The sequence below is a fragment of the Rhea pennata genome, chromosome 25 (genome assembly GCF_028389875.1).
Source record: "Rhea pennata isolate bPtePen1 chromosome 25, bPtePen1.pri, whole genome shotgun sequence".
NCBI lineage: Eukaryota > Metazoa > Chordata > Aves > Rheiformes > Rheidae > Rhea > Rhea pennata.
Window position 1 is genome coordinate 6,878,484 of NC_084687.1, and position 13,883 is coordinate 6,892,366.

The following is a 13,883-nucleotide window of genomic DNA, read 5'->3' on the forward strand; positions in this document are numbered from 1 at the left end:
CACAGTCCAGCCACCAGCTGCTTTACATTAAACCCATTAATGAAAATGAATGAAAAATAAAAAGGCAAGAAGAGCAAAGTGACTTACAAAAGAAATTGACTTAATACTTTTTTGCAACAATTTCATCAACTGGGACCAGGGCTTTTCACATGTGTCTCAACTGTGGCCATAAGCAGAGGGTGGCCCCTGGGCTGCTTAAGCCCATGGCTGCTCCTGGAGCCTGAACTGCCAGTCCCTTTCTCAGGTTTGGTCCAAGCAGCACAGTTTAAGTTGTTTTCTTACCAGAAGGCATGGAGATGCTTGTCTTCTGGTTGAGCAAGAAACAGCAGAGAAGTACAATCGTGAAAGATTCCTCCCTGTCTGACCATAGATCAGATTAATTCTAGACTCATTAAGTTACCATTCTCAGTGCATTATATACGATCAGGAGGAAGTATTACTATTAAGATTCTGCAAGAAAAATTATTCCTCAAAGGTGAATATATGCTTAGTTCTCCACAAAAGCTGGATACAGTGAAGTGAGCCACATGCTACAATCTTTTATCACATTCTCTACTGATGAGATTATATGAACAGAATTGTAATATATAAAGGATTAATAGAAGAGAGAAATGCAGGTAGGATTTACTACAGACCCCAAATAGGAATTGAAATGATTGGTCATGCAATAACCCTTTAGAGACATGGCATATAAAAGGATCTAAGCTGTTCCTAACCCCTGATGCTTCTGCTTATTAAAAGAATGTTTTGAAGGTAGCAGTCTAGTAAAACAAAGTTCAAACCTCGTTTGAAATTCTGTCTCTTGCAGAAACAGAAGGGCTGTTTTACTCTTTTCTGCACTTCAAAGCCAGACATCAATAGTGCAAGCAAGAAGACAGGAAGCTGTGTCCTGCCAGGAGCAGATGGGCAGCAGTTTCTCAGAGAGCGGTGACCGACCAGTGACAAGCTGCACGCTTCTTAGTCCTGGGAATTGATCAATGCAGTGACCTCAAAGTGTTTCTGGATTGTTAACGCTGGGAGATGGCACTTTAGCAAAGGAAAGTCTGAGGCTTCTGCTAGCATTTTCAGTGTATATTGTTCATACAACACTGCTCAATGCTATAAGCTTTTGTTTTCTGTATACTGTGTAGTTGTCCAATGCATAATAAGTGCACTGCACAGCATAAATCCTATAAACCAAAGCCATGCAGAGTTTTACTCAGTGGCAGCTCTTTTTTTTTCTTTTAATACAATCTGCACTCTATCACTCCTGGGATTTTGTTTACTCCCAACCTTCAGTACCCTGAAGTTCAGTGTCAAACAGCTGCCTAGGCTGTGCAGTCTTCACTTAAACTACAAAAGGAGACAACCTGCTAGCAACTTCCACATGTCTGACAATAATCTCAGCAAGGTCTAAATTCCCTGCTTCCAAGTCTGTAACTGTGCAATAAATACTTGCTTAATAAAGCCGACTTTTGTTTTGTAAAATGCTTGTTGGTTATTCATAGAAATTTGATGTGGAAATGGTCTATTAACTCCCTTCTAAAGCAATCTCTGTGCATCTGCAGACCTATTCCCTCTAGTATTCTGCTGGCAGAGTGCTACGTGGTAAATAAGCAGATTGTGGCAGAAAGTCAAAGAAAAAATTTGACTCTATCTTTGAATTAGAAGTTGCATTTCTGCTATTTGTGTAAGTATAGGTATGATATATAGATATGATAGAGATAAAATTCTACGTTTCTGTGATCTGGTTCTTTGAATAAAGGAGGAGAGTACTGAATCCAAAGCAAGTTTTAAGGATAAACTGCATGTAGATAAAATGTTTTAAAGGGCCTCATATGAAGGCTTCAATTTGAACAGTGAAATCCAGCTGCAAGAGCTTGAATTGGCTAAAATAAGGAAAAAAAAAATTACTGGTTTATAAACTCCTACAGAAATAGCAACTTTCTGGATGTTTTTTATTTGCAATGAAGATTGGTTTCTGTCTCCCTTTCCTATAAGAATTAGGTGGCTTCAGCCAGACCAAACGTCATAATTCCGGTTGCTCCTTTGGCTCAGTGTAGCTATTTTCCAAAGACCCAGTAATTCAATTTGCTAATATCAGAGAATTAGGAACATGAAAACTTCATGCAGAAAATGTAAATAAATACAGAAGTAACTGTCTGAAGAGAAGGAAGACAATACAACTGTATGGCAAGACAGAGCCTCAACTGTTCGTTCATCAGCAGCTGTCATAGTATGCGACTCGCTTGTTGATCGAATTCCGAATCCTTTCGACCTGCTCTTCCAGGCCCACAAGGCTTGCCGACTTGGAGATTAAAGCTTTGTTACTTCTCTGAATTTCTGCCTCTAAAGCTGAGGAGAGAGGGAAAGAAAGGGTTACAGGAAGATCACAGTTGGAGGAAGACATATCCAGTTACCCTTCCCAGCTTTCAGAGGCCGTTCAGGTTGGACTGAGCCTCCACCTCTGTCGTGGGGCAGATATTGCTCATGCAGGGGCAAAGGGAGGACAGTTAGCACTGCCTTCTCCTTTTGCATTTCCCTCTTACTCCTCAGAAAATCTGAACACAACTGCTCTGAATGTTGATTCAGTTCACAAGCGCTGCAAAGTTTCACAGATCAGCCAGATGTGCCAGCTCCCTGTGTGTGTGTGTTACATGCCCACTCTGGTCATGATATGGCCACAAAGCACATCCTGACACACACCAACCACTCTGCAGGAGGGTCATGCTGGCTGCTGCTCTCTCCCAAACAGCTCTGGTTTCTCCGGACACTTCTGAAGCAGATGAACACCTGTACTGCTGTTGTTCACTGATGTCAGTAGGGCAGGAGCAAGCTCATATGTATGCACTTCATGCTTTGGGAGGAAAACTGCATGCTGGCCTGCTCAGCAATATCAGAAACCCTTGTTGCATGTGGAAACAGGTGTACAGTGCTACATGCCTGCTGTTAATAGCACCAAGCAGCATTCTTCTGAGCACCTGGCCTAGAGAAGCTTTTTCAATGTGCCCCACTGCTTAGCAATGCCAGCAATGCCAAGGCCCTCACCAACAATGGCCTGGTCCAGGCATTCATTCACTCTCCATCCACACAGAAGGTGGTTCCAGCCTCCCGGTCAGCTAGAATCACATGCTGGCTGGCCCTGAAGAGTCACCAAACAAAGCTATTTCGAATGCTTAAAAATCAAGAGAATGGGAGGAGGAAAGCCAAGATGCTGCTAAGGGCCTATCTGCTTTGCAGACACAAGTGTCCCTCTATATCAGGTGTACATACCCTTACTAACTCTAGATTTACTAGCTTAGTACCAGCGCTTGCAACCCAAATGCATACCACCACACCACCAGAAGTATGTTGTCTTCCTTGTAGTCACTTTCCCTCTCCCTTCTAGAGGCCCCTCCTCACTACCTGAGATTATTACATTAGGTCACAAAGAGTCTTACTTTCCATCCTGAGCATTATGGCCAAGGTTTCCTCAAGTAGATCTTTTGCTTCCAGGTTTATGCTTTGTACCCTGCTGCCCTGCACTCCCAGTTTTGAACTCTGCTTCAGTCTTCCCTTCACCTCAGCGTACGTTTGTTTTACTTGTTCAAACGCCTGTGGGAAAGCAAACATGCAGCGTATGTAGAATCAAACAAACTGGGGGAAAGGAGATTTTGCAATGTTGAATCCATTTTAAATAGTAAATGAATAGTGCACTAGAGCTTTGCTATTAGTATTATTATACAGACTCATAAAGGCTTACATATACATACCCATGTCAGTGCTGACTGATAGCTATGTGGGCCATGCTATCTCATATAGGAGATATAGCAAAAATAAGTTTTCAGCAACAGACATTAGGATTGAGAAATGGCCTGGAAGAATTCAGTAGTGGGATATTACATCAGATGAATGAGAAAATGACAATGCACAAGTAGTGGCCTGTGTAGGGAATTCTCCTTGTCCCACCCAAAAATGTGCCTTGACATAGCTGGCTTTGCTGTCTTATGACAATAAGTGCACAGCTGTGAACTACTTTAATTCCTGACTTGTCCGAGCTTGGGTACCTGCTGAGCACTCCTTGCTTGCTCGCCAGCCTTAGCTGCTGTCTGTTGTGCATCTGTGGCTCTCAGACGATTCTGATCTGCTTTGTACTGCAACTGGGTGAGTCTTTCTGCAAGTCCATCCATTTGACCAGCAATGGACTTCACATTATTCTCAGTTGGGCCAAGAACAGCCTTGATCTAAAAGAACAGTGTTGTGCATTAAGAAGGAAATCACATCCAAAAAACGTAGTATTTCTGTCTTGATTGACAAATTACAGAACTGAGGTTTTCGTCAGGGATTAGAGACATCACTGTACAACCGAGCACAGCAAAAGATATGTCTTGTCTCAGGGAGCTCAGCTGCAGTTTTTGACTGGAATTTGGAGTACACAACAAATGAGACACAACAGGAAAAAAAAAGAAAAGGACGAAGAAGAAGAAGAAGAAAGAAAGTATAGCAAGGACTTTACCAGATCCAGTTTCTACATTGTGTTGGTACAGGATACTATCAAGCTGGGAAGTTACAAAGGAGCAGTGAACAGGGCAGAATATTGCTATTTAGGAAGTCAGTGTACACCACTTACTTCATCAATGCGCTCCTGGATGAATCGAAGCGAAGAACTAGAGCCCCTGATAGCACCCTGGGCCTCTAGGAGCACAGTGTTTGCTTGTCTCAAATTCCCAACCACCTCTTCCACATTGCCCTCTACAGCATTTGCCCGGTTCCTGGGAAACATGAGAAAGAGTCAGAAGTAAATGTAGATACTTGCAGGAGTTGGAAGTTAAGATGGCAGAGACAAAATAAGCAAGTGAAAAAAGCAAGATGGGACTGTAACTGAAAAGTAGTGAACTGATTTCTTTTGGAAATGGTACAGGAAAAAATATTAAAGGGAAAGCAACCATTGAACCAGTTACAACAGACACTTCTCTGCAGTGAAATTACTCAAACTGGGTGATAAGAGCTTCTTCTAGAAAGCCAGACTCCCTTGCCTCATCACTTCCAGCAGGTTAAGCAGGTGTCAGACACTACCGAGGAGTTTATATACTTATCCTTCTAACCTGCTCTCTGGGATATTGCTGAAAGTCAACATGCGACAAAGCAGATGCTCCAAATTTGCAAGGACAGTCTGTAATTACTTTTCAAGGGACTGTGGGATAATCCTCCCAACTTTCACCCAGAAAATAAATAGTCCATTTAATCCCCTCACACTTTCTTGTGCAATTAGGATATAGGTCACCAGTAACAAGTAGTACATGAGCAAGCCTATCATCCCTCATTGCGGGAGCTCAAGAGAAGGAAAAGAGCATCCATTACTTTGGGTAAAGACCTTCTTGTTCTAGTACCTATAATGAGATCTATTATTAGCTGTCAGATTTCTTATTTGTATTCTGGCATCAGACAGACTGCAAACTCATTCTTTTAGGTACTGTACGGACATAGAAGACCCTGGGCTAAAACATCCAGTTATGCAAGTCAGTACAGCTCCAGCAAAGTTAGATTTAAACCCAACTGAGAATCACCACATTCATGCTGGCTGTGTAAGCCTTAGCTACTAAAAGCCTTTGAGTCCCAACTGACCTGGCTTGTTCTGCTTCCTGTTGAAGCTGCTTGGCCTTAGCAATATCCTCAGCTGTCTGGGCCAGTATGCTCTCTGGACACTGAAGCTTAGTAGCCAAATTTTGGATCTCAGTCATTTTTCTCAGGACTGCAGCAGCATCCGTAGGGAGATGTAGTGAGAGAACAGACTCACTGATTTCGTGGATAGCAGCAGGGTCAGTATCTGTGTCTAAAGAATTTGCAAATAAACAAATGTCAGAAATAGAAGAAAAGAACAGAAAGGTAGGAATGCAAATGCAAGGGAGCATGAAGGCAGATATCCAGCTCTGCATGTTCTCACACATACTTGGTCTCTGTTCCAGAAAGCTGCCAAAGTTCACTTTGAATTTAATTAGCTAGAGCAGGTGCCTGTTTTTAAAGGAAAGCTCAGTCTGAAGGTGATTTTCCCCATGCTGACTGAAATAAGATACCAAATAGGAAGCATCAAAAAGATGGAGGCAACAGTTCTACCACATATTCCCTGAGAGAGTATAGACAGGACACAGATTGCATATCCCTGATGCAAGGCAATATTTGTGAACCTGTCTAGGTACACTATGATCCAGCTACAGGGCAGTGCTCAGCATCTGATTCTCCAAAAACCGAACCTTCTGGGCTCAGGTGGATAGAGCATTCAATGACAGACAGAGCAGGCCATCTTCAGTTGTGGGGCAAGTGAGTGAGTGGAGCAGTAATAGTAGTCCTTTTAACTAAACCTACCCCTTTTTCATTTTCTTCCTCCATATTCAAGTGTGCAGGAATGTACCCATTTCTGCTGTCTATTCTAGATTTGTGCTGTATCTTCAAGGTTTTAAGCATTCTGTTGATGCTCTGTGATTCTTTCTCCATTATTCTAAAAAACACCTCTCACATCTCCTTTTCCCAGAGTGGGTCTATGTTACCACTCAGCATGGAAGTCACGCTAGAATAGTTCCTAAGTATGTCCCAACTATGTTGATTAGCATCTTCTGGCGTATTTGATGCTTTAGAATTGCTGACATAAAAAGCTCTGTCAACAGTCCCAAGGATTTGCTGTAGGTCTTTAATTGTAGACTGAACTGACCCTTTCACTGATTACTCTTACGGACTTACATGACTCTGTTGTACTTGAGGGGGAACAAATACGATGAGTTTAGGTTTGTTTCAGTATTGAAAAGTTTTCCTACTGCTTAGAATAAAATGAGAACTGAGTTTATATTTAGTATGTACTTTTCATTCATCTCAGCAAAATTTGCAAGAAAAGTACTAAAATTGTATCTTTAATTTGGCAAAGAGAGTAAGATGGCTAAGCCCAGTCAAGTAGATCTCATTGACGAGATGAGATTGTGTTTCAAGACAAGCCTTTTCTTATTTCACAAATAAAAGTTAACAAATCTGAGGAATCAGATGCAGGCAAAGCCCAAGGGACATTAGCCCAGTGATTAGCTCAGAAATATCTTCACTCATCATTAACACCAGGCAGCATCAAATGACCTGATTTTCTTATTCAGCTAATGCTCATGAAGCTTATTATGTTATTACAATCTGTCTGTGAACAGTAAGTCATCTTGTTGTTTTATAGGACAACAAGGAATTGTAGTCTGATAAATAGTCTGCTCCAGAGAAGACTGGTCTGAGTTTATCTCCGGTCAGTAAATGTTGGTGACAAACTCTTCTGCATTGGAAGGCTGCTCAGAAGCTGCCATCCTAACCAGTGCTAACTGGTAACACTCACAGACAGCTTTAGCACAGAGGCCATGGGTGAATATGTTTGTCCCCAAGCCCCAGAGACAAAGAAAGGAACTATGGCAGAGAACATTATGCAAAGAAATCTGTTGCTCATGCTACAAACAAACGAAAGACTCCTCTTCCTCAGAGCTGTCAATCTAGAGCTTTCCACTTTTGTTAAATTCAGTTTTTTGTTTTAGAACAAAGAGATTTGACACCAGATTTGGCCATTAAAAATTCCTCCACAAAGCCCCACAGCACAGAAGGCCAAGCTCAACATTTGGTATGCTCTTACCCCGGGCGTCCATTAATGGATGGCTCTTAACAAGCCTGAAAGGAAGTAGGCCCGGTTTGCCTTTGATGAAGTGATAGAAAAGTCAATATGGCTAAAACATCCAGGATTAATTTGGTTCCATGTGAATGGCACAATCATGCTTGACCAAATCAGCTGGCCAAACTTCACCTACTGAGAAAAATCAGTGAGTTTTGTACTGCTGTAATTTCTTCTCCTCTGCTTCTCAGGAAACACTCTGTGGATGCACATTATCTTGGGCATGTTAATAAACTCATGTGCAGATGAACTGGATATCTCTGAGCCTAAACTAGGTAAGCTATTTAGTTGATTCAATTTTTGTATTCATATATAATATCACTGTACAAAATTAGATCTCCTATGCACAAATCAACTTGCATATGCATACTGTAAGTTTGCACAGTGCTACCTGACAAGAAGTTTCGAACTTTCTGGATGAACTGCTGGATGCGTCGGACATCACTTTTTATCTGGGTCCTTGTTATACTGATCTGCTCCACGAGACGCTGAGTATTGCTTTGTATCTGATTTGCAGATGTCTCTGTTGCTTTAATCTGAGAACAACAATATCTTACTGAAGCCATTTCACTTAATATGAAATCCCATCAGCCCTTAACAAACCCTTAAGAAATTGGACAAGTCACTTGAAAATTATGCTTTTACCCATTTTTAACATGCCTCAGCTTAGAGGATTGTAAATGGTAAAGATTGATGGTTGGTTTTGCACATAAGGTTTCAAAAAGGCATTTGAAAATGCCTTTGAAATGCATTTTGAACGACTCTGAAAACCCACTTTGTCCATGCAAGAACTCTGAAATGCTATAGAGAAAAGGTGCAGCAGCGCTAACACACATTCCAGATTCGAACAAATGTTAGAGCAGATACCTGCAGATTCAGAGGTGTATTCAAATTCCTACCCCTTCTGCCATACTAATCCCAAAATACAAGGAAGACAGGCTTCCCTGGGACATTTCTGGAGCTTCTTGCATGACTGGAAATACTAAAAGAAAAGATCCCATGGCATTTCAGCTCTATGGCTTCCAGGCTAATGAGAGCCAAGAACTGCAGAGGTAGCATAAAGATGTTCATTAAAAGAAATTCTGAATTTCTGAAGCAGTCCAAAAGATCAAGTCTCAAATCAAGTTTGAGATTGTTTATTTTATCACAACCTGTTCTTTCCAGGTCGCATAATAACAAAGAACTGAGCACAGAGCTATAGGCTCCTGCAGCATGCTGCACAGTAGCATCCACGCCTTTGGTCAGGCCCAGGAAGCATCATGCTCCTTGCACTCACCAGCTGTGTGGTTTCCTGAAGCCGAACACTCAAGCTATGGAACTCGCTCGCAGCTTTCTCAGCCTTCCTGAGGGCACCTCGTGACAGAGGGAAGATGCCTTTGCAGCTCAGACCAGCTCCACATTCTGTGCTGTTGTCTTGCAAGCAAAGCAACCTTTCACACTGAGCAGGAGTACACTTCTCCATTCTGAAACCACCACAAATCTAAATGGGGAGAGAGCAGCACATAGGACTGAGATCTCACTGGTGCCATGTCATCATCAGTGGCACAGAGACCTCAGTGGTTTCAGGAAGACAAACCAGTATATTATAGCTAGCCTATGCCAGGCTCTTTGGACAGACTCATGCCAAGGGACCTGGGCATGAACTTGCAACACTTCTGCAGTGGAAGCGATATGTGGGATGTCAGAAGTACCAACCCTTTGATTTGGGTGGCCAAAGCACATGAACATGGCTGCCAGTGACATATACCCAATTGTGTGATTAAGCCCAAACGAGCAAAGACTATGACTATGTCAGAGAAGGGCAGTCAGAACTACGCACACACATACTGGCTTTGAATGCCCATATCTGAGACAGTACTGTGAGGACTGAACTTCTCGTCACCACCTCCAAGTATAAGCCGGAGCACAAACAGGAGCAAAGTAGGAGCCAAATCCCAGCAGCTCATGAAATATAACAGAGGGTGTGTCTATATGGAGCAAACATTTCATTTACTCACAAGATAGCAATTCTCCTCACAGTTCTTGGAAACCCTGCAACCTGACCAATTTTCTTTTAAAGGGATAACAGGTTGAGAAGATCCTGCTCTTTTGCCTACACATGAGTGTTTTTAACTGCAGGTCATGTTCTAGAGTCACCATCCAAAGAACGCATTGCAGCATGGGCACAAGCAAATTCAGAGAGAGTGCAAAAATCAGCCCAGGCTGATTACTTGGAAACACTCTGATGCCCTGAAAAGCAGAGATGGAATGTTGGTGGTCTCCACAGCAACAGTGCATTAGGAGACACTAAAATGGATCTCCATGGCAATAACAAAGCAGTGAAGGAGAAAGAAAAGGAACCTTACCCATAAATTAAGTGGGTCTTTGAGATACAAAAACTGACACATAAGAGAGTCCTTGGAGGAAAAAAATGTATGTCTGAAAAGAGATTGGGGGGGGTGCAGTACTTTGTTATCTGTTGTTACTAGACAAGGGATGCTCAGACTGTTCCCCACTGATGTTCCAAAGCAGCAATTTGCTGGGATGTTCTTTATGGTGAGATTTTCTGTCCAGAGATTTCATCCTACCATGCTAGATTGTTTGAGGAGAGATGAATGACCACAGGATAAGACTTCTGACTCGTGAGCACTACAAAGCCCTCTTAAAAACTAGATATATGCAAGCAGGAAAGTCAGAAAATCACTTTCTATTTTCACCTTATTAATAACTGGAGTCAAGTTGGGAGATGAGGCTATCTTGCCCTGGAGAGCTTGCAATGTGGAGGTATAGTCTGTAAAACCCCCTTCCAGTCCTTCAGCATTTTTCCGTTTCTCTCTGGATTCAGCTAGCAGCCTGGAGGCACCAGCTATGAGATTGCTGGCATTGGTGGATGTCTGATAAGCAGATCTGATTGTCTTGAAGGCTCCTACAGGAGAAAAAACAATAAATGACACGAATGCTTTCATGACTCATAAATGCAGCATAGCTACCTAAACAAAGTCATTGACTATACCCTGCAAGTGGATGTGTGCACAGAGGGGAGGGGGACACAATAACAGAGATTAGTCACTAAAGCACAACTAAAAAGCTCCTTCTAATTCCAAATACCTTTCAGCCATTCTTTTGTAGTGAGCTAGATAGCCTTCCTAAAGGACTGAATTCTAGTTTGAGGCTCAAAGATCGAAACAAAATTAGAGCAAAAGAAACACTGGTGCTGATCCTGAGCTAAACCCCTGCTTTGCTCAGCACAATTCAGAAGGTGAGCTTTGGCAGGGGGAGGGAGGAAGGGCTCCTTTGGAAGGGCTCCCTTTTCATCATTTGCAGGTGGAGCCCACCACTCCCCCACTTCCCTCTACCATTGCAGCCTGAAAGGAGAACAGTCAGGACTTAGATCTATAAACCTTGCTTAGACAATCAGAGATTCAGAGTGAATCTGCACATGCAGAGGTCATTCTCCATGTGCTCTGGATTAGCGCATCCCTGGTAAGCTGAGCTACACTGTGCAACATACAAAGGAGGGAAGGCAGAAGACAGTAAGATACTTGGAGAGAATTAGCTGCAGCAGGGATATAATGGCAACCTACTACTATCATCATCATAAGGCTTAATTAGCTCTTCTCCTAAGTGTGTGACAGCTGCCTGACTCCCTTTCCCACCCCTCCATCCTTTCCATCTGTGCAGAACCTTCATTATTTCAGCTTCCTCCCAGTTTCTGTGACACATTTTCAGATGGGCTCACCCCCTTTTCTAATAGCTCATGCTGGGCCCTGGGAGGAGAGGCACTTTTGCATGTAGAAGAAAGTTTGTGCTGGCTGAGAGAGAAATCAGCCAGCCTGCTGGGACATCAGGAAAATGATGCATGCACATTGAGTCTTCCAACCTCAATACTTGAGAGCAAATAATCTGTTAGCATAAAATTGCTAGTAATTGCTAAAATTAGAGGTTGGATAGAAAGAGTTTCTCTCTTTATCAGGAGAAGAGCTATTTATTGTTCCTAAGCTGACAGCCAGTTAAAGCCTTTCCATTTTATACATTCAAGCCATGGGAAAGCCACCAGACCCACAGGCACATTGAGTAAATTAACAGCCACAAATTAAGAAATAGTACAACTGTACCTGAAACATCTGTGCTGCGGCTGGTTTCAAACTGGTTCTTCTTAGTCTGATACTGGGTGTTAATGATAACTGAACTTCTGTTAAGGGTGTCAAGCTCACTAGATAGAGAAGTAGTCTCATCCAGAAAATGAAGGTCAGGATTTATGCCTTGGGCTTGCTTTCTGAGAGAGAAAAAGCAAAAAACATGTATTCAAGTACAGAGCAAATTATCTGTGGACGGAGATCAGGTCCTCATGTGCTGGGATGCTACAAACACATGGAGAAGAGGCACTTCTCTTTGCCCAGAGAATTGACTGCCCAAGTATACACAATAACCTCAGAGGTTTGCACAGCCCTTAGATAGCAGAGCCAGGTTAGAGCTCTCTTCTTCTGGGTCCTCTCTACCTCATCTTTCAGGCCTGTGTCTATACATGGGATGCAAGATGATCATCAAAAGCCTGTCAAATGCTCTCCTCTATTTGCAGGGTAAGACCAGCCCACAGGAGGAGCATGTTGGAAGCACAGGCCTCTTGTGTCCCTGATAATTGTGTGAGCCTAGCAACATTTTCAATTATGGAAACAAAGCAGAAAATATCCAAGTGATCAGGTATGACAAGTCGAATCAGTGCGTAGAAAAAGCTTATATCTTAGCTCTATCTAGCTAAGGCAGCTACTCTACTAGCTCAAAGCCTGTGTGTTGGCACTATGGGCCCATGGAGCTCTGGGCACTGCATCATCGAGTTAAAGTCCTTTACCTGATCACAGTGAGCATGCTGGCCAGCTGGGTCAAGTCCTGCTCCATCACTAGAGAACCGTCAAGGATGCTCTGGGCCTGCTGAGCATTGTCCTCCATTTCTGAGAGGCGGGCACTGAAGCGGGAGCCTCCAGTCCCAAAGTACAGCTGTGAAGTCGAGTTGCTCAGGCTGACCTTGCGCGTGTTAAGGCGCTGGATGTCGCTGTCATAGGCTTGGAAACAGGGGTGGCATAGCTCACACTGGGGGTAGGTGCTGCAGTGACCTCGCTTGCACTGGTCACAGTGGAGCCCTGTAATGCCTGGGCGACAGAGACAGTGGCCTGTGGTCTTGTCACATCCCGTTTCCTCTGTGCCCTGGAAATCACAGTTGCATTCTAGTGGATGGAAAGGTGAAAAGATACAGAGGTCAATCCCACTAAAAGGGGGTGTTGGGAATCAGGCCCTTTAAATTGAATGCCAATATAATCTGAAGTTCAGTCTACCTCTTTCACCCTTTCCCATGTCTGGGAAGAAGATGGCATGGACACAATAAAAGAAACAGGTCCCCAAAGCCTGATTGCTCATGGTACCCAGAGATAGGAGAGAGGAACAGAGCCAAACAGGGAGGCTCTTCCAGAGAGGAAAGTTCTCTTGTAAAATACTGTGGAAAGTCTGATGTCAAGTCATTGGCCAGATGCTGTTTTTCCAGATAACCAGTGATTTCGCTGTACTAAGTAACAGTATGCCAATGAGAAATGGCTCTTCCATACCTGTGCATCCTACCCTGACATCTCCATAGTGTCTATCTGGGCAAACTTGCTCCTGTACAGCAGAACATGTTCGTCCTGTGAAGCCTTCTCTGCAAGGACACTGTCCTGTGAACTGAAGCAAGAAAAATGCATTAGGGAGATCCAGCTCTGAATATCTTCCTAGGAAAGCCCTCTCTTGATTTGCTCTTGAATCAGTAAAGCTGCCCTGTATTCCGACCCTTTGCTGACTTCAGTAGCAGGAAATTCCAACCAAAGGCTCCTGCATTTCCTTTCTGGAACAGAAGGAAGCTCCAGCCCGATATGCAACATCAGTTTTCTCTCTAACTATCCCTTGTTAAACCCTTCTGCTGTCAGACCCTGACAGAATTAGTCACATTTTCATCCTACACAGGCACTTCTGCTGTTGTTGAACCTCTCCAACTCCTTGAGTGACAATGAAAAGTCAGGCATGTGTGGGAATTCAGGCACTATCTCCCAGCACTTGTGTTTATCATCACTGTTTAAGTCCCGTGTGAGCTCAGCTGCTAATTCAGGCCTACATCATGATGCAAACCACTCCATGCAGCATACCCTGAACTGTAGAGCCTGAACCACTCTCAATCCTTTCTGTTTTCAATCTGTCTGTCTCCTACCTAAGGGTAGGAAAAACAACAGAAGGCACACAGCTT

The 13,883-nt window shown here is 43.1% G+C and overlaps 1 protein-coding gene across 1 annotated transcript in view; it reads right to left on the reverse strand.

The window, feature by feature from the left end:
* Positions 1-267: 267 nt before the first annotated feature.
* LAMB3 (laminin subunit beta 3) overlaps positions 268-13,883 on the reverse strand; it is a 35,029-nt gene continuing 21,413 nt past the window's right edge. Inside the window, exons 14-24 of the mRNA XM_062594821.1 lie at positions 13,216-13,327; positions 12,468-12,840; positions 11,734-11,894; positions 10,336-10,544; positions 8,916-9,119; positions 8,031-8,175; positions 5,584-5,791; positions 4,589-4,730; positions 4,026-4,202; positions 3,420-3,573; positions 268-2,334 (exon numbers count right to left, since the gene is read on the reverse strand). Coding sequence (XP_062450805.1) covers positions 2,201-2,334; positions 3,420-3,573; positions 4,026-4,202; positions 4,589-4,730; positions 5,584-5,791; positions 8,031-8,175; positions 8,916-9,119; positions 10,336-10,544; positions 11,734-11,894; positions 12,468-12,840; positions 13,216-13,327 — 2,019 coding nt within the window. The 3' untranslated portion in view covers positions 268-2,200. The remainder of the gene's footprint in view (positions 2,335-3,419; positions 3,574-4,025; positions 4,203-4,588; positions 4,731-5,583; positions 5,792-8,030; positions 8,176-8,915; positions 9,120-10,335; positions 10,545-11,733; positions 11,895-12,467; positions 12,841-13,215; positions 13,328-13,883) is intronic.